This window comes from Gobio gobio (assembly GCF_949357685.1).
Source record: "Gobio gobio genome assembly, chromosome: 4".
Classification (NCBI taxonomy): Eukaryota; Metazoa; Chordata; class Actinopteri; order Cypriniformes; family Gobionidae; genus Gobio; species Gobio gobio.
This window is the reverse complement of record NC_137100.1, coordinates 42,069,002-42,089,185: the sequence shown is the minus strand read 5'-3', so window position 1 is coordinate 42,089,185 and position 20,184 is coordinate 42,069,002. Positions and strand designations below refer to the sequence as shown.

The 20,184-nt window shown below is 39.1% G+C and overlaps 1 protein-coding gene across 2 annotated transcripts in view; it reads left to right on the top strand.

The window, feature by feature from the left end:
- The window catches only part of atp2a3 (ATPase sarcoplasmic/endoplasmic reticulum Ca2+ transporting 3), a 77,592-nt gene that overhangs the window by 39,521 nt on the left and 17,887 nt on the right, over positions 1 to 20,184 (top strand). For both annotated transcript variants that reach the window (XM_079815572.1, XM_079815573.1), the window contains exons 6-8: positions 5,676 to 5,756; positions 5,846 to 5,931; positions 6,705 to 7,169. In XM_079815572.1, coding sequence (XP_079671698.1) covers positions 5,676 to 5,756; positions 5,846 to 5,931; positions 6,705 to 7,169 — 632 coding nt within the window. The remainder of the gene's footprint in view (positions 1 to 5,675; positions 5,757 to 5,845; positions 5,932 to 6,704; positions 7,170 to 20,184) is intronic.

Sequence of the window (20,184 nt, the reverse complement as noted above, 5' to 3'; positions counted from 1 at the left end):
TAACTGTGAACAGAGATAATTAGCCAAATGCAACTGAAATAGAAAAAAAGAGACACGGTTTGATCCTGGAAAGGACAGCAAATCAGATTTTCATATATGAAGTAACTATATATACAGTATATATGTGTAAATGTAATGACCTTATATTTCCTTTGCAAGGAGATCAATCTATCTGGAGATCATGGCATCAAAAATGTCCCTCCTCTAGAACATTATGAACTTTTTTATTTTTTGCTGCTATATAGTTAAACACCATTGATGATATTTTTGGCTTGCAAGTGAGATTTTTGGCATTTTCCTCTTCCTGAAGCCTTGAGCACTTCCCAGCCTGCATACTGAACAAAAACGAAGGTGAATTGATCCAGGGGGAGAAGAAAAGAGGTTTCCACTCCAGAGGTGTGTGAGGGTGGAAACGGCTGGCACTCTATGTATCTTCAGTACTTTGATATTATGGCCAATTGGGGAAAGAGAGAATGCTCTGAGGTTCAAGATCCATCCACAGGTTTATAGCTATGAGAATCCACTAACGAGGGGTAGACACATTCACACACATGCTGAGCTGCTTTTGCTGAGTTCATTTGGTTATAGTCATTTAACAAGTCCTGTTCAGTAAGTGGGAAGCGCTGGCAGGATGGAGGTGTTGTCAGCTGCATCTGCTGATATATTTCTCAATTTCAGTCTAACCCAACTGCGCCGATGACATAATCTTGTTGCTAAGCACTATCAAACGTGTGTAAACAAGCACAAAACAACCCCTACCTAAAAACCCTTTCTCTTTCTCTAGAGGTTGAATGAAAATTACACATTGGAAAAAGGCACTTGTGAGAACTATAAATTGGTAACTACAGCAAAAAAGAAAAAAAAGTTTCAAAACAAATGGCATCCAAAAATATGACCCACAACACCCGTTCCCCTCTCCTCGCTGCTAAGTGGCAATTCCATCAGAACTTTTGCTGTGGACCACCACCAAGAGAATTGGAGGTCGGAAAACAGTGTTCGGCCATTTTTTTTTTGCATGCATGTTAACTATAGATATTTATAGGTTATTTACTCTTCTATTTCCAGTCAGCCCAGCATTGTGCCAGCATTATGGTTGCAGTAATCACAATATCCAAGTGGAAATTTCCCTCAGCTGTTTCAGAGACTCAAAAATAACATTCTCACTCCATTGGAATATCCGAGGAACCAGAATGGGGCTTTACTGAATGCCTGTAGATTTGGAAAGAACAACTCAGTTGTTCTTTTACTCTGTTTGGGATGAGTAGCAGTGAAGCATCCACTCTGTTTTTTAAAATGAATTCACTTTATCACCGATTTCACCGATCATCTTTTAGGCCCTGTTTTCACCTGGTATTAAGATGCGTCGATCGGATCACAAGCGGCAGTTTTGAGCTAGTCCACTTGACCGGATTGCATTCGTAGTGTAAACTCTCATGTAATCGAATGTGTTCAAACAGCCACAAAAGATCGCCTACTCTCCGCCTACTGACCTAATGTGTAAACATTATGGGAAGCTCACTAGCCAGACGGGATTTAAACTTTTTCATTTGGACACCCATGTTTGGTTTAAAGACAAAAAACGTACCAAGCACAATGTTCTGTCACCATTCCTGATTTCTAACACGCACTCACCGCGTTTGGCGTGGTCTTGCAGAAACGAAAGCTGATGCTCTCCATATGTTTTTTTCCCATGGTCTCCATGGGCGTTCATATGTACATTGCACAAACTTTTGTTCATTAGATTGAAAGACCTGAAAAAAACCAATAGACCCTCCCCTCGAAAAAATCAAGACAGAATGATTGAAAGTGAACAAAAGAGACGGGAATGTGTCTCCCTCTTCTTCTTGTGATCCGATCGACCAAAATGCATCTTAATACCAGGTGTAAACATGGCCTTAGTCATACCCACAGGCTTTTGGACCATTTTGATCAGCATTCGCAAACATCTTGAACTCACCAGCATCTGTTATTATACCGTTCCACATTTACAAGTTAGCATGCGTCACCCTTTCTAATCAGGTTTATGACCGATGTTTGTGACGGCCTGTTTCCTGCTATCAGATGCTTGCCATCTACTGTCATAATGTCTGTGTATATTTAGCTCACTTTGCATTGTTCTGGCTTGGTATGGCGAAAAGCTGCTCGCATTAGCATTTAGATGGGTTTAGTACCCATTCGCAGTGTGACCGAGTGGGTGGGAGACACCGCTGAGGGGAAAGAGAGGGAGCGATAAAATCCAAGAATGAGAAAAGAAAGGTCCGTCGTTCTGGGAGCATAAACAGTTTCCCGCCCACCGTGCCCTCTCTATCCCCACTCCCACACAGAGCAGCCCCTGATGGGGGTTTCGTCTCCCTCCTTAGAGATGTGAGCCATTCCTGTGACGTGGGAGGAAGAGAGACCGTACGGCGGAGAAATCGTGTCCAGAGGGTTGGAGCAGAAAAAAAAATGGGTGAAAAAGGGAAATTTTACTGTACATGATAATATTATGCAAGATCTAACTGACTTACGGAATGATTAGTCGTGCAGCAAAAAAGAAAGTCTGCCTGTCGATATCCCTAATCTGTTTTTGTCCTGTGAAGAATCTGACATTCACCCTCTTTCAGTTTCGACACTGTCTCCGGACTGCTCATCCACTATCTGTCTAACAGTGTGCAAAAGACTAATGGGAAGTGTGGCTGCTCTTGCATGCCTTGCTGCCCCCAGGAACCTCCAGCTCAGCCTAAGGGTTTAAATGGAGTATAATTACGACACTAAGGGACTCTAATGGCTTTAAATGCCTGTTAAGTTCCCCTGCAGCCTGTCCTGGTCCAGGAGCTATTTGACATGGGGATGAGAATTTGCAAGTTCACTCACACCCAGTTGCAGGGTTATAGGTATACATGGAAACCGGACACTATTTTGTATAGTTTCTGTGGAATGGTTTTGAACATGGAAAAATGTGAGTTATTGAGTCATGGGAGTCATGGAAATGGAGTGAGGTCGGTGGCGTGAGTGTTGATGAGTGTCACCTGTGCGCCGAACCAGCCTCGAGTTTATCACAGCAGAGCTACGGGAGCATAAAAGGAGTGACAACAGGAAGAGAGAGGAGTTTTTATGTGTCATTTGTGAGGGGCTGCCGCTTTACTTTTGTTTTGTGTTTGTTTATTTTATGATATTAATAGGGTTCGTACAAGGTGCTGAAAGTGCTTGAAGTACTTGAATTTGACTTTTTGAAATGGAAGTCCTGGAAAACCCTTGAAAACAGCCATATTTATGAAAAGGTACTTGAAAAGTGCTTAAATTATTGAAAGACGAATAATAAAGAAGGTTTTTTCCTGCATAGGGAATTACGAGGCGGCTGCCTCCGTCAAACTTCGTGCCGCCTCCGGCTGTCAACAAAACAACATGCTCAGATACACATTTTCACCGACACGGTTCAGTTGCAGGTTCCCGGCCTGTGTCCATTCTCAAACTGCTCGATAGTGATGCACAGATCGAGGTTATATCCGCAGATCTGCGGGTCGGGCGGGCCAAGTAATAAAAAAAAAAAACATTCCAATGAATTGCCAGTGGATGAGAGCTAAATCTCCATTAACATCGGCTAAACTCTCATTTCACTGTAAAACGCAATGAACGTGTGTCACTCTTTACTTTTGTTTTCAACAAATCGATGTCCGGTTCGTGAAAGAATCGTTCTTTTGAACTGATTCTTTTTAGTGATCTCTTCAGGGAATACCAATCAAGGAAAATACTGTATATGCCTAGATCACCTCCCAGTGGTCATTATAAAACACAAAGGAAAATCCCTGCATGAGATATTGCTTTATAACTTAACAGCTTGAACTAAAAATACACGGTTAACAGAAATTATTCTGAAATTCTGTTTTCCAACAATGAAACAGTGACAATTTAAGTTTGAAGGGAGTAAAATTGTGCTTAAGATTGAGAATTTGAACAATTGTAATGTGATGATCAGGTGCAGATATCTAAATCAGATAATATCATAGGTTCGGGCAGTTGGCGGGTGGATGATTTATTTTTAACTGCAGATTCAGGTGACGTTAGAGCTGATCCACACATCTCTAGCACACGAGTCCCCTTTAAAGTTCAGGTAAAAGTCAGTGCACAGACCTTTGCTTTGTATTGATTTGATTTACACACTGAATATAGGTTGGAGCTCTTAATTTAGAACAAATCAGTTTGAATAAGGAAACAATATCTTTGTCATAGAATATTTCAATAGTTAAAGTTACCAGTCATTGAGCTGCACTTTATTCGTACCTTTTTATTTTTATTTGTTTATTTTTTATTTATCTCTAGTTTACCTTTTTTAGATTTTGAAAGATAATAAAGATATTGTTTGTTAAGTGAAAGCTCTGATTGTAGTCCTTGAAAACCAAAAAAGTAGTGCTTGAAAAGTCCTTAAGTCTTGGAATTTCATTTTACAGTATCTGTACGAACCCTGTATTAAATGTTCGCCGGTTCCCGCCTCCTCCTTCTCTTATCCTTTTAACATTGTTTCATTGGTGCCGAAGCCCGGGAGGAAGAAGGCTGGAACCGGCGAACATTTAATGCACTTTATTATCATAAATTAAACAAACACCCCTCACGGAGGACTGCTGCATAATAAAACACAACATAAATAGTCCAGGCCTGGTCCTCTCTGGGATACAATATATATTCCTTCTAAAGAAAATGTATCCCAGTTTCCACGATAATATTACCCAAAATATTACCCAAATGTTTTCAACATTTATGACCAAATAAAAGCATATTAGAATGATTTCTGAAGGATCATAGGACACTGCTGCTGTTATTATTATTATGGCAATTATTCAATTGTAACAATAGTTTATAAAATCTTTTTAAAAACATATTTCACAATTAAAAATTCTTTCAGACACCAAACTTCTAAATGGTAGTGTAGCAGACTGTTGGGATATGTAGAATGCTGGACAGACGTTTGCTTAATGCAGTTTTCATAAAAAGCTCATTTTCAATAAGCTGAACTTGCAGTGTCATTCTTTGTTTGAGCTGTGAATGCACAAGCAGATCCCTGCAGCTTGCTGAGTGTCTATGAAGCTTTGTCTTGACGTCTCGGTTAGGAAAGCGCAAAGGTTCATTTATGTCAAGCTACTACAAAATATATATTGCTCAAAGCCTAAATGGCTGCAAGGACTCACAAAACCCAGTTGAAAACAACACTTTTTGACTGATTGTGTTTCATCCAACTGACTGGGTTTTCCCACCTCTTGTTTTTTATTCCCTTTTGTATTAGAAGCATTTTTTTTTTTTAAATTAGAAGCATGAACTGAATATTGATCACTTGTGTGCTCTCATCAACTGGGTATCGAACGGTTTTCCAGTGTGCCTGCAGTTAGTCTTCGAGGTGATGTTTCTCTCTCTTGCTCTCTCTTTTTCTTTTTGTTTCAGACACCTTTTCGCTTTGCTTCAGGCTTTTTGTCCTAGTAGTTCAGCTTCGATTTGTTGTAATTAAGTGTTTACCTGGAAAACAAGAGGTCAAGAACAGCCTTGAATGATGACTGTACAGTGGCCTGTCTTATTTCCTGTTTATGATTGCGGTTATGACCCCTCAGGCATATGTCATACACACTTTTTCTTGCATTCATCAGTAACGTAGGAGTGTCTTTGCCTGCCTTTTGATGAAGTAACTCTCGACCCATTTTGTTTACTAGTTGGGGATAAAGTGCCAGCAGATATCAGGATCACATCAATCAAATCCACCACCCTAAGAGTGGACCAGTCAATTCTTACAGGTACTGTGGACGTCTGAGATAAACAGCATTGCATTTCATTGCCCAGCTCCCAGTATTGCTTTATTTAAAACTTCTTGTGTGTTCTTTAGGTGAATCTGTCTCTGTTATCAAACACACTGATCCCGTGCCAGATCCTCGAGCTGTCAATCAAGACAAAAAGAACATGCTGTTTTCTGTAAGCACTTCACTTCCTGTTTTGGGAGGGGAACTTTGTCTCATGTGCATATAATAAGCAGTATATTTGCATATAAGCAATATGTTAGTTAATATTTTCTGCCTACTCATCGCATAGCATTTTTAGTCTTTTCATGGATTACAGAACTATTGCTTTTTTCTTTATTTTTGTCTTTTTTTGTATCTCTGGTTTGGAGGATGTCATTAGACTGTAGGATATAATAAGACTTAAGTGTTCTGTTCGTGCACTCAGTCTAAACATACTCTTCCTGTCTGCATTCATTTGCGGTCATTCAGATGCTCTAAGTAGGCATGTATTTGACCGCTCTCAATCCACTTAGATTGCGTTAACATCATCTGGGGATAGGGAACACCTCAGGTGACGTTATTGGCCAAGTGAGTAATAGAATAACGTCAGAGTTAATGCAGTCTCCCTGTTTTCTCCTTTAGTCATTTAAAATAAACTGTATATGGCCCATGTGCTTTTATAGTCCAGCTTTATGCATTTTCCAACACATTGTGGTAATGAAAGATGTAGTTTCCTATTAGGGGAAAATGTCCCCAATGTTCTTATAGCCAACTCCACACAAGTCAATGATTTTTCCAAGCTACGTTTTATAAAATTATATGAGACTGAGGAACTTCTGATGCTGTTGTTGTTGTTTTTTTCAAGTCTGCAAAATTGTAAATTTAGATTTGAAAGGTCTTTTGGTGGCTTTGTTTCATTTAGGTGTATATGTGCTTATATGCGCATGCTCTCATGTTTTCCAAAAGGGCACAAACATCGCTGCGGGTCGGGCCATCGGTGTTGTTGTCTCCACCGCTGTTTCCACTGAAATCGGTAAGATCCGTAACCAGATGGCGGCAACTGAGCAGGAGAAAACCCCGCTGCAGCAGAAGCTGGATGAGTTCGGCCAACAGCTCTCGAAGGTCATCTCCCTCATCTGCATCGCCGTCTGGGTCATTAACATCGGCCATTTCGCCGACCCGGTCCATGGCGGCTCGTGGATCCGAGGTGCCATCTATTACTTCAAGATAGCTGTGGCCTTGGCAGTGGCTGCAATCCCGGAGGGTCTTCCAGCTGTCATCACCACCTGCCTGGCCCTGGGCACCCGTCGCATGGCCAAGAAAAATGCCATTGTTCGTTCGCTGCCCTCGGTGGAGACGCTGGGATGCACCTCTGTTATCTGCTCAGACAAGACGGGCACCCTGACGACCAACCAGATGTCTGTCTGCAGGGTGAGTGATGTTCAAGTCAGACAGAGATGGTGTCTCATTCAGCATCAGAACGGATGTCTGCGGGCAGATCTTGATTTTATGTCTGGGTTGATGACAGCTTCGTTTTTCATTCTGTCTTATGCTGACATATGGTCCTATCTGAGCTGTTTTCTTTTAATATATAACTTGGACAGCAGAGATTTTGAACCTCTTTTTTTTTATTTGTACATTCACAAGAGGGGATTTATTGTGTGCCATAACCAGAGCCATAACGTATTTCAAACTGTCATGAAGCAAGGCATTGGAGGTCGCCCTAAAAATTGCATTTTATTTTCAAATTCATGATGGATTCACCTGAGAAATACCCCTTTAAAAAAAAAACAAAAGGGTCCCTTGAGGCCAGAGTGCGTCATATGAATTCCTTTTTACCACATCTCGTAATTCTTTCTCACTGATTCCAGACCTGTGTGTGTGCCCTTTTACTGTGTTTTTTGGAATACTGACGGGTGGGTTTCACAGGCCTGGATACGATAGTGGTGTTTACCATAAGAGCAGGTCTTTGATGCCTTGCCAGGGCCTCTCATTCAGAGATGAGGGATGCAACAGCAGCAGCTCTCTCTGCCTGCCATATGGAAGACCATAGAAACACACCAGGCACAACATGAGAGAGTTGGAAGTACTAGACTGGTCAGATAGCAATCTAGTTAATCCAGTTGTTTAGAGACTGTTAAACTTTTATTCTAAAAAATAGCCGTCTTCTAAATAACCAACTTCACGTTGGTCCTCGTAGGAGCACCAAAGTAAAACATTTTTAATGTTGAATAAAATATACAAAGGAATCAATCAGTTTTTAAGCATTTGTATACCCATTATAATAAAGGAGCCTGCCAACATTTCAGAATAAATCTGTTTATTTACACTGTGGCATCTGAAGTACAAGCACAACTATAGACAACCTTATGATTATAATGGATGCTTTCTAGTTTTGTAACATCACTCTGCTAGCTTTCAGTGTATATTGTGTTCACATTGTTTAGCCTTAGTGAATCCAAAATATTTCAAGATTACAGACTCTCTTACAAATTATGAATTAACTTTGGATTTATATCTGATTTTTGAGAGAAGGTTGGTCGCTTTAAATGAAATCTGTATTATAATGTTGCTTTGTTTGTCTCAGCCACTGGTGTGAGTTAGGTTAGGGCAGGACTACATGTTTGTCCAATGGCAGTCAGACGTTAGGGAAACCAGTGTGAAAACCAATAGTTGTTTGCAGTTGTATTTTGTGCTGCTAATGGTGCAGAAAGCACACACTTCACCTTAAATCTTCTTGATCCAAGTCTTGATCTGGTTTACTCAATCACACCCATAAGCACTACCACTGAACTGTCAACTTGTTTTCCATGGAATTTATTCCCACTGTCATATCTTCTTGCTCTCTAAAGAGAGAAAATCAAGCGTCCTTGTTTGTGTTTGCAAGACAGTGCCACCCTTATTGTGTGTGTGTGTGTGTGTGTGTGTGTGTGTGTGTGTGTGTGTGTGTGACACAAAGTAACCTGACTCACAGCACAACAGAACCCCATGTATTCTGAGTGCTGAGTTTTAAGGTGTTGTGTCTTTATTTCAGTGCCATCACTCTGTCTGAAGGCTGTTCATGTTATTACTGAGGTTTTCTACTGTCCCAAAGAAGGAGAGTTTGAACATGCTACATCCATTAGTCACCACCATTTTAGGTTTTGAAGTGCTGGATATATTTATTCATAGGTGTTCTAGATGAGGATAAGATAGTGTTGTGGTCCCTTTTATGCTGTTGCTTGAGTCAGGACATGTTAGAGTCATCCATGTTGAAGACACTCTGGGACACTCAAGGTGTCTGTGTTTGTATGCAAAATCTTAAACTTGTACAGACAGGTTGGCAGGACATGATTGCAACATCTTCTACATTATATTCTCCTACAGCTGCAGACGTGGATCCATCAAGACCACAGGAACCTTTCAGCTACATCCATTTACAGTCACACAAGACCTGGTTCTCGGTTAAAGCCATTATATAGTCGGAGTTCAGGCCTATATATATATATATATATATATATATATATATATATATATATATATATATATATATATATATATATATATACACACCTTTTTATAGTACCATTTTGTCCTTGCATATTTCATCCTCATGTTACTCTAAAATGAGAGAGCAGGAAAGGTTTGGTGAATTAATTCTTTTTTTTTCTTTCTACCATCTGTACCTCTCCACCCTTTTTATTAAAGGGGTGGTAAAACACATTCTTTTGAAGGCTTGATTGTGTTTGTGGGGTGCACTGTAACATGTGTTCATGCTTCGTTTAAAAAAAATTGCCTTATTTTTCATATATTTGACGTTTATTCTACACTGCTCTGTCCCTCCTTGTAAAACGGTCTGATGGTTTCCGGGTTGTATGAAGCCAGTCCCTCAAAAATACGCGCTGGGCTCTTATTGGTTAGCTGGCCCAGTGTGTTGTGATTCGCTAACCGCCTAGTGCACGTTTGTCGGAAACGTCACGCCCCTTACCTTTACCGGAGGCTGTGCTTTGGTCAGTATTAGAAACAACGGCGTCAATAAAACCATATGAGCCTGAATCAGACCCAGAACATTTGAGTGAAGATGATCGAGCACAACCTGTTCAGTCCTCAAGAGTAAAGACTGCGGATCTATAATCGCTACTGAATGGCATTTTAACTTTTGTATTTTTAGAACGATTATAGCCAAATATCTGTCGCAAGAACTAACCCAAAACGAACACTAAGCACTGGCTTTAACTAGTAAGTTAGCCAAATCACACACAGAACCATGTTTAGCATGCCTGTAGATAAACAATACATAAAAGCTCTAATCAAAGAATCATTTACACTAATGCCAGGTTCGCTGTTGAGATTTTAACGTTAGTGTTTGTAACGTTAGGTGTTCGTCGGATAACGTTAAGTATGAATGAGTATTTAACAGACTGGTTTGCAGAACGGTGTTGTCATCTGTTTACTTCCTTGCTACAACCTATTACAGGAAAACACATCTATGAAAAATAAATCAGACTTACAGGTTGTGGCCCGTAAACAGCTTCTGTTTGTAAATCCAGCTTTCAGGATAAGCTGTTGTGCATATCCTGTATTGAACTCGCGAAGTTTGTGGAAGTTGTCCTCCGTGAAATGTGCAGCGCGCGTCGTGCATCCACGCACTGGCAGTGTTTTTTTCACGCAGCTGACATTGTGCAAATCCGGCATTGTAATCGCGAAGACGGTGGATGTTTTCCTCCGTGAGATGTGCTGCAGGGAGCCCCGCGCGCGCCTGTTCCCCGCTGTCTCATACACACGTGCAACATGTTGTATGTTAAACGCTCTGCAACGCACCCCCGTCCCAAGGAAGGCTGAACAGAGCAAGTACCCCAGACCTGCAATCCGGATGAAAATAACAGCGTTTCCTTGGCATCGCGGCAACAACACTCCAGCCTAACTATACCACAACAGCGCCGCGATACAAAATGGCCTCACCCCCCCCTTATTTAATATTCTCGGAGGAGGGGTTTATGTAAATATTGAGCCTGGTGATGTCACCAACCCTGGAGGAATGTCTGTAGTCGCCTACTGGCCGTTTGCTGTAGTTCTTAGAAATGGATTTCTTTAAAAGCAAATATCTCCCTTTGCTTTAAACTTGAAACGTTGTAACTTTGCAGATGTTGTTTATGCTCAAGCAGCAACATTACACGCTAGCTAAAGTTAGAATAGTGAAATCGTGGTTTACCACCCCTTTAATTTATCTATCCCGCTTCTAGTTTTGTGACCTTTAGGATTTCAATTGGAAAATCATGATTGCAATATTGGAGTCACATTTCACATTTTCACATTTTCCCCCCTTCTGTGGTACTGCACACATTCATATTAAAGCAGCCTCTAATATTTCCATTGTGAGCTCATCCATTATTTTCAGTGTTTACAAAGCAAGCCTATGTTATATGTTATATTCCTTGTTGCAAAGCCCCACAGCACGTGTGAGCGTCCATCTGTGTGTGTCTTCCCGAGGTCTCTCCTGTGTTTAACAGCAGGGTGTTCCCTCTGTTCAGAAGCTGCTTAATTCCCTGCAAGTGCCGGGAACCTTCCGGAAAAAGTCCCACTGCATTGTGGTAAATATTTACTCATTCCGCGCCCTGATCCCAGACCTGCAACGATCAGAGCTCAAACATTAAGGGCGAGCACTTTAGTCAAACACCACAACATTCACTTTACCAGCTCTACACTTTAACAGTGATGAGTGTTTCCTGGACAAAGATTAAACCTAATATCAATCTAATACATCCTGTTCAAGGGGATGCTCAATTAAAACGCTTTTTAAATTAAGAAGGTACAGGATATCTGTATCTTGGAAACTAAAACTCCTTTCAGGCTTAAAGTTATGTAATAGGCTTTCAATTCCAGCAGACCAAATTGTCAAAAAAGCCAAATTACAAATAATGCTTTTGTGGAAACCGTGATATATTTTTTTAAGGATACAAAACTTCAAAAGAATAGCCTTTATTTATATATGTTTGATTGTTACAAAAAAAAAAAAAAAATTATATATATATATATAATTTGTTTTTTTTTTTTTGTAACAATCAAACACAGAAAAAAAAAAAAATCTTACTGACCCCAAACTTGTGTCAGTAAGTGTGGGTGTGTTTGTGTGGGGATGTTTTTCTATCCCAGTAGGGACTTTAACCTGAATGCGCACAGACTCATGAGGACGTTAAATTGAGGTCCCCATGAGGAAAAAAACGTATAAATCATACAGAATGTTTTTTTGAAAATGCGTGCGTGTGTGCGTGTTTGTGTGTGTTTAAGATTAAAAGAGTCTTGAATTGAGATCTAACTTTCCTTGATGTTTGGACATGAATGAAATCCTATAAGTTTTAGAACTCAAAACTTCCTTGTTAGTTCAAAAACAGTTTTAACTGAAACCAAGCTCCCAAAATGACTTGTTTCAGATTTTTTCTCAGTATGACATCATAGTGCGATGAAAGACTGCCTCTGCATAAAAAAACAATGCCTACCTCTACATCATTGGCTCTTTAGCCCCACCCACTGATTTGCACATGTTATGTTGTAGTTAATTCGAGAGAGACACAAACACACGATTACTCCAGCAAAAAAAAAAAACAGAGAGATGCCTCTGAGGACTACAAGATGTTTTGCAGTCCCATGTTGTGGGAAAATAGTCTTTATACTGCCATCCTTGCGATCCTAACATCAAAAAATCATGGATGAACTTTATCTGTCAGTTACGTAATTATGCAGTGACGACTATTAGAACAGAGAGTAATGGTGCACCACACAAGTGTGAGTAACAAACATGTTTTTACCATGTTGTGACTATTGCTTTGTCTACAGATCATTTGATATGTACTCACTTTACTTTCACTTCAATGAAAATGACGAAAAATGAATATAAGTAAAACAGTGCAGCAAACAATGGTCATTCATTCATAACTAGCCACAATAATTATCCTGTCAGTTATAACTGTGATAACTCGAAGTACTTTATTTGCCATAACCATAAAACATGCAATATGCATATATGTTTCACATTTGGCAAATGTTTCAATGAGATGAACACCTTTCTGTAGCATTTTTGTTTCAACACTAATATAATGTAATACAAAATACAACACTTCACAAATACATAAGGAATAAACATAAATAAAGATGATGAATTACCATGCTGTCGCAGACTGGAGTGCAAGTCTTTTCATCTTCCGCCGCTCCTCTGACCTGTGGCCTTCCTCAAGGCTCTATTTTAGCTCCCTCTCTATTCTCTTTGTACATGCTGCCTTTGGGCTCTATTTTAAGAAAGCATGGTGTGTCCTTTCATTTCTATGCAGATGACACCCAAATCTATCTTCCAGTAAAGAAAAACAACTCCACTGCGATCACCTCTCTTCTCCAATGCTTAGAGGAGGTTAAAATATGGCTAGCCCAGAACTTCCTCTTCTTAAACGAGGACAAGACAGAGGTGATTGTATTCAGTCCAAATGAAAACTCTCAGTGTATAGGTCCTGAGCTAGAAAGTTTATCCGCTTTTAGATCGACACGGGTGACGAACTTGGGTATTATTTTTGACCAGCTTTTAAAATTTGACAGACATATCTCCTCTGTTGTTGGATCCAGTTTTTATCAGCTTCGTCTACTGTCAAAAATTAAAAACTTTCTCTCCCCAAAAACACTCGAAATGGCTGTTCATGCGTTTGTTACGTCGCGTTTAGATTATTGCAATTCCCTATATTGCGGTATATCTAAATCTCAAATTGCGCGACTTCAGCTTGTCCAAAATGCTGCTGCCAGACTGCTTTCAAAGTGTCGTAAACATGATCACATCACTCCGATTCTTAGATCCCTTCACTGGTTGCCGATTTGTCAGAGAATAGACTTCAAAATTCTACTCTTCGTGTATAAATCCCTTCATAACAAAGCTCCTGTCTATTTATCTGAACTCCTTCACTCCTATACTCCACCCAGAAGCCTCCGTTCTTGTGATCAGGCTTTGTTGGTCGTTCCTCGCGCTAGACTAAAGCGTAGAGGTGAGCGTGCATTTGCGGTGGCAGGGCCACGACTTTGGAATACCCTGCCTTTAGAGATTAGGCTGGCCCCTTCCTTGTCTATTTTCAAGTCCCTGCTAAAAACTTTTTTATTTTCCTTAGTGTACTGATTATGGTGATTTGTTAAACTTTTTTATAGGTGGTTTTTATATTCTTATGTGGTTTATTTATTTTTATTTTTCTGTATGTGTGATATTCTTGCTCTTCTGTAAAGCACTTTGGTCAGCCTGGGGGCTGTTGGAAATGTGCTATACAAATAAAATTGAACTTGAACTTGAACTTGGAGTATCCTTTGTATTTGAGGTGTACACTCTAAAAAAAAAAGTCTCGTAATCATAAGGGAACCTTTTTTAGTGCTATATAGCACCAATTTTGGTGCTTCAGTGGTTCTTCAGAGGTGCTATATAGCACCTTAGTCAAAGAACCGGTGAAGAACCTCTGAAGAACCGGTGAAGAACCTCTGAAGAACCGCTGAAGAACCACTGAAGCACCAAAAATGGTGCTATATAGCACTAAAAAAGGTTCCCCTATGATTACGAGCCAAGAACTATTTTTGGTGCCATATAGAACCTTTTTTTTTTTTAGAGTGTAGGTTCGTTGTCTTCAGATTTGGGATCACACTCTGGCTCAAATATGTATGGCTGAATTTCACCGGTTGCTATTTTTCAACATTGGAAGTTTTCAAAACAATTCCACACCTGTAATTGCGGGAACGTTGAACATTATTTTAATATATAAAACTGTTACTCAATCATAGCAGTGGCCGTTTACTTCCAAGTCTTGAATGTGATACGCCCATTAAAGGGTATAGTTCACCCAAAAATGAAAATTAGCCCATGATTTACTCACCCTCAAGTCATCCTAGGTGTATATGACATTCGTCTTTCAGACGAGTTATATTAAAAAAGAGTCCTGGCTTATCCAAGCTTTATAATAGCAGCAATTGTTTATAATAGCAGCAAAACTGTTTTTGAAGTACATAAAAATGCATCCGTCCGTAAAATAACGTGCTCCACATGGCTCTGGGGTGTTAATAAAGGCCTTCTGAAGCGAATCGATGCAGTTGTGTAAGAAAAATATCCATATTTAAAACTTAATAAAGTAAAGTTTCGGCCGATCGCTTTCCGTATTCAATTAATGGAAAAGTGTTGAAAGTGCCTCTGCAGTTAAAAATGCTTAGTTACCTGTTACGCTCGTCAGACGTAGCGCAAGCATTCCCCTTTTTTCATAAGGAAACATTCAATAAATGCTAAATAAACCCCATTCACTTTTTGAATATGCTGTAAATATATGTAGATAAATATTTATGGATTTGCATAGGATTTGTATGGTTTTATTTCTCAACAGCCTCTAGCCGCGCTTGTCAGCAGGATTACAGTGTGGTGGGCAGGCTTATTGTGACTTACTGTAGGTCACACACTACAGTCAAATCTTGGCTTTTCCTGCTTTTAATTGTCCAGGCTGGACTTTGCATCTGATAGCCTTTTTTCTTCTCATCCTCTTCCCATCATACCGTGGTCTTCCGCATCTCACCCAGCAAGGGATTCCCGTCTGCCATCCTTCATTTCCCTCATATTTTTAGTGCACTGTCATTTTTATGCCTCTCACGTTCTTCCTTGCGCCTGCTCCCACTGCAGCATGATCCAAGAATGCCAAAGGAAGCAGAGTCACAGACGCACGTGTTTAGGAAGCCTAATGCAGACTATTCACTGTAACGTACTGTATGTTGAACACTTTTTGTTGTACTAGGTGCCTTTTGTGTTAAATTACTCCTTATTTTGAACAGAATAGTCCTTATTTTGTTTCCCCTTTTACATTAATATTAGACATTTTCATGCATGTTTTTAATGCGTAGTACTGTCACATAGGAAAAAGAGAAAAAACGAATTCTAAAAATAGTTCTGGAACAAATCTTGCAAACAAACTGAGGCCAATTTCAATTTAGAAGCAGAGTTAAATGCTCTCATACTTCACTGAGGGGAACAGGCAACAATGCCAGCCTCAGTTTGAAGCAGTGACAACATTCATCACCTAAAGAGTTCCTAAAGAAAAGGAAGAAAAGACATTTCACGTGCAAGACAGAATTTATAAATTGAGCTTGTGGAAATGCGTCCCAAATGGATTCAGCCTCCTGTGCCTCTAAAAGCGTTATGCTGAGAGGCTTATTAAAGGGACAGACAAGATGCTTATCCTAGGCTTGGAATTAGTGCTGTGTTGTTCGTGATCACCTAAGCCAATCAACTCAGTGTGTGCCTTTTGGAGGCCAGACATCATCCAAGTGTCACCATCATTAATGCGGAAATCACTTGGGCTAAATCAGGAGGAAATACGGGGGCCTAAAATCCCTTTCCACTTCTATGAAACGCATACACATATGCAATCACACACACAAACACAATCTTATCACAGGCTCATCATTGCATATCACTGCATGCATGCATGCATGCTACCCTGTTCCCTGGTATCTGTTGCTATGACAACGTATAGCAACACAGTTCCATGTCTGCCAAGTTACGGGATGGTTGTTGGTGTTTTTGATGCAGATTTGATTTATAAATGACTGTAAACAAACAATGCAGGCTAGCAACAACCCTCATCGTGATGTTCTTCCTTTAGATTATTTTGTGCTACTGATGCGTCACTGCTACTTGTTGGTACATTTCAGTACATCGTGGGTGTCATTTTAATTATTGCTCACTTGAGGGGGTAAAAGACAGAATTCTGGTGAATTCATTTAAATATGGTCAAATGTGTCAACCATTATTGTTGCATAGTGTTTTTTGTTTTGTTTTTTTTAATTGTCAATGTGATGTTGATACATGCTAATGTTCAAAAGTTTGGCGTCAGGAAGTTTTTTTTTTGAAAGAAGTATTCAGCAAGGATGCATTGAATAGATCGAAAGTTACATTTATAATGTTACAGAAGATTTGTTTTTCAAATAACAATGCTTTTGAATTCTTTGTAACTTAATATTCATTGAAAAAAGTGACTGTTTCCACAAAAAATATTAACTGTTTTCAACATTGACAATAATATCAATAATAGGACAATAATAGGATCATGTGACTTTTAGCAATAATGACAAACAGCTTTGCCATCAGAGGAATAAATTACATTTTACAATATATTAAAATAGAAAAAACATGATTTTATATTGTAATAATATTTCATAATATTACTGTTTTTACTGGATTTCTGAACGAATAAATGCATCTTTTGTGAGCATAAGAGAAATCTTATCCGACCCATTGATAAAATAAGATAAAATATACTGCAGAAATTAAATCAATACTTTTTGCACAAAATCTACTGCATTTTATTTACGCAATTTATAAAATAATTGGGAAAATCACGAGGCAAAATCTTATTTTGCATAATGGATTTAAATATTGTATATTAAACCACTCAAAGAATGATAAAATTAAGTAACAAAGTCAATGTACATGGAGAGTTTTCAGTTTATTTGTTGAACACAATGAATTATGGTCATTTGAATTCTGTGGAGTTTCTGCTGAGTTGTTGGGGTGACGTGCAGGCCTATAAATACCTAAAGATGACATTACAACCAAACAGAGATTTTTCACTAAATGAACATGTCAGAGCCAAGCATTCCGATGTGAAGGAGTACATTGTGATAGTGAGCAGGCAACTGGGTCTAATTTTCTTCCTTTTCCTCCTCTTGCCCAATTGACAATGTCTGTTCGCATGGTGCTTGACTGTGGAAATCGAGCAGCACAGATTCCTGTGTAGTTAAAGACCAGAGAAGCAGACCACAAAAAAATGTGTTCGTCAGAATAGAGAACCTGCTGCTTTTGTAACTTGTGGTTAGAATCTGCTGGCCCACTGTTCCGAACAATGAAAAAACAGCGATCACATCCTGTAATGTTCCCAAAAATATGCATCTTGAATTATTTGCTCTTTTATGTTACAGTGGCATGAAAAAGTATGTGAACCGCTTGCAGAATCTGTGAAAATGGGAATAATTTTAACTAAATAAGAGGGATCATAAAAAATGCATGTTATTTTTTATTTATTACTGTCCTGAATAAGATATTTTACATAAAAAATGTTTACATAAAGTCCACAAGACAAAAAAATTGCTGAATTTATTAAAATAACCCTGATAAAAAGTTTATGAACCATTGATTCTCAGTGCTGTGTGTCGTTCCCTGGATGATCCACGGCTGTTTTTTGTTTGTTTTGTGATGGTTGTTCATGAGTCCCTTGTTTGTCCTGAGCAGTTAAACTGCCCAATGTTCTTCAGAAAAATCCTCCAGGTCCTGCATATTCTTCAGTTTTCCAGCCTCTTTTTCATATTTGAACCCTCTCCAGCAATGACTGTATGATTTTAAGATCCATCTTTTCACACTGAGGACAGTTGAGGGACTCAAACACAACTACTAAAAAAAAGGTTCAAACATTCACTGATGCTCCAGAAGGAAACACAATGCATTAAGAGCCGGGGGGTGAAAACTTTTGAACAGAATGATGTAAAATGTTTTCTTATTTTGTTTAAATATAATTTTCTTTTTCATTTAGTACTGCCCTTCAGAAGCAACAGAAGATACTTGCATGTTTCCCGGAAGACAAATTAAATACAATTTACCTTGATTTTACCTTGAAACCCCTAATGGGGTTTTGGTTTCCTTGCCACTGTTGCCTCTGGCTTGGCGTGCTCAGTTGGGGACACTAAATTTTTCAACTAAACATCGAAATAAATCTAATTAATAAACTAAATTAACCATTTAAACTAAATTACTGATCGAATTATTGATCTAAAGCCCACACTGTCACTGTATGATAATTGAAATGAACTGATGACATCAGCGTTTTTTCCAGAATGGCTATCCAGCTGAATAAAATTATGCTGCATTATTTTCCTGTTTAACACTGTAAAGCTGCTTTGAAAAAATCTACATTGTTAAAAACGCTATATAAATAAAGTTGACTTGACTTGACTTGATTTTCAAATTCAATAGGTTTTCACCCCCCGGCTCTTAATGCATTGTGTTTCCTTCTGGAGCATCAGTGAATGTTTTAACCTTTTTTAGTAGTTGTGTTCTTAAAATCTTAAAATCATACAGTCATTGCTGGAGAGGGTTCAAATATGAATAAGAGGCTGGAAAACTGAAGAATGTGCAGGACCTGGAGGATTTTTCTGAAGAACATTGGGCAGTTTAACTGCTCAGGACAAACAAGGGACTCGTGAACAACCATCACAAAACAAAAAAACAGCCGTGGGTCATCCAGGGAACGACACACAGCACTGAGAATCAATGGTTCATAAACTTTTTATCAGGGTTATTTGAATAAATTCAGCAATTTGTTTTGTCTTGTGGACTATATGTAAACATTTTTTATGTAAAATATCTTATTTAGGACAGTACTAAATCAAAAAATAACATGCATTTTGTATGATCCCTCTTATTTAGTTAAAATTATTCCCATTTTCACAGATTCTGCAAGTGGTTCACATACTTTTTCATGCCACTGTAGCTTTATGACGTAAAAAGTACTTGTGCACGAATGCAGAGAAATGGCACTGTGTACCAGACTACCAGTAGTTGTTATGATCATTTGGTCATTACCTAATAAAGGCATATTTTTTGCCTGAGAAGACTGTTCTTTCCTGCAAAGCAAGCTAACTCAATAATCCATTTATTTTAAGGGCTTAGGGGCATGATCCAGCCTCTGATTGCTGCTGTCTGCCGCTCACTTTGTGTTTTCCACAATTAAGTTTTGTGTATGTGTGTCCGTTTCAAACAGGAAGCAGGAGTACTGTGGAGCTCTGAAAGTTTTACAACTTAGTTGCTTCATTAATTCTTTAATCAGACACATTTCATTGAGTCTTGCTGTGAGTGAAGTCACGCCAAGAGAGGATGTTTGTCCCTCTGCATGTTTGTACATTTGTGCATGTTTGAGATGACCTTCCTTTTAAGTAACTTGCCCATACATGGTTGCTTGGCAAGTGTTGTTTTAGCGACGTCTAAGTTTAGCTGCTTCATTATGGAGCAGACTGCTGCAAATTTTGATAAGACCCTACTTCTGGTAGTTGTGTGTGTATGTTTTAGCGTCCATGCGACTTGAGCTCGACCGCAGTGGCTTTTAATCATGATAAAACACATTTCAGCAAGTCCACCTACTGCATAATCAACATTTACGACACCTCGTAAGATCAAGATTCATTTTTATTTGTTCCCAGCACGCACCTTCATTTCAGACCTGTCATCCGAACAGAACGGTGGGCTCTGCGATCAATGGCGTTCGCCAAATTGGCTTTATGAGTTCCATTCCACCATCCACCTGTTTCATCTGTCCCTACGCCCACATACTGGAGGAAGGGGATAGTGAGAAAATAAGATCTCTATTCTCTCTGCCTAAACTCGCCCAGGGCTGCTGGCTTGTTTCAGTGTGATGAATGTCATAGC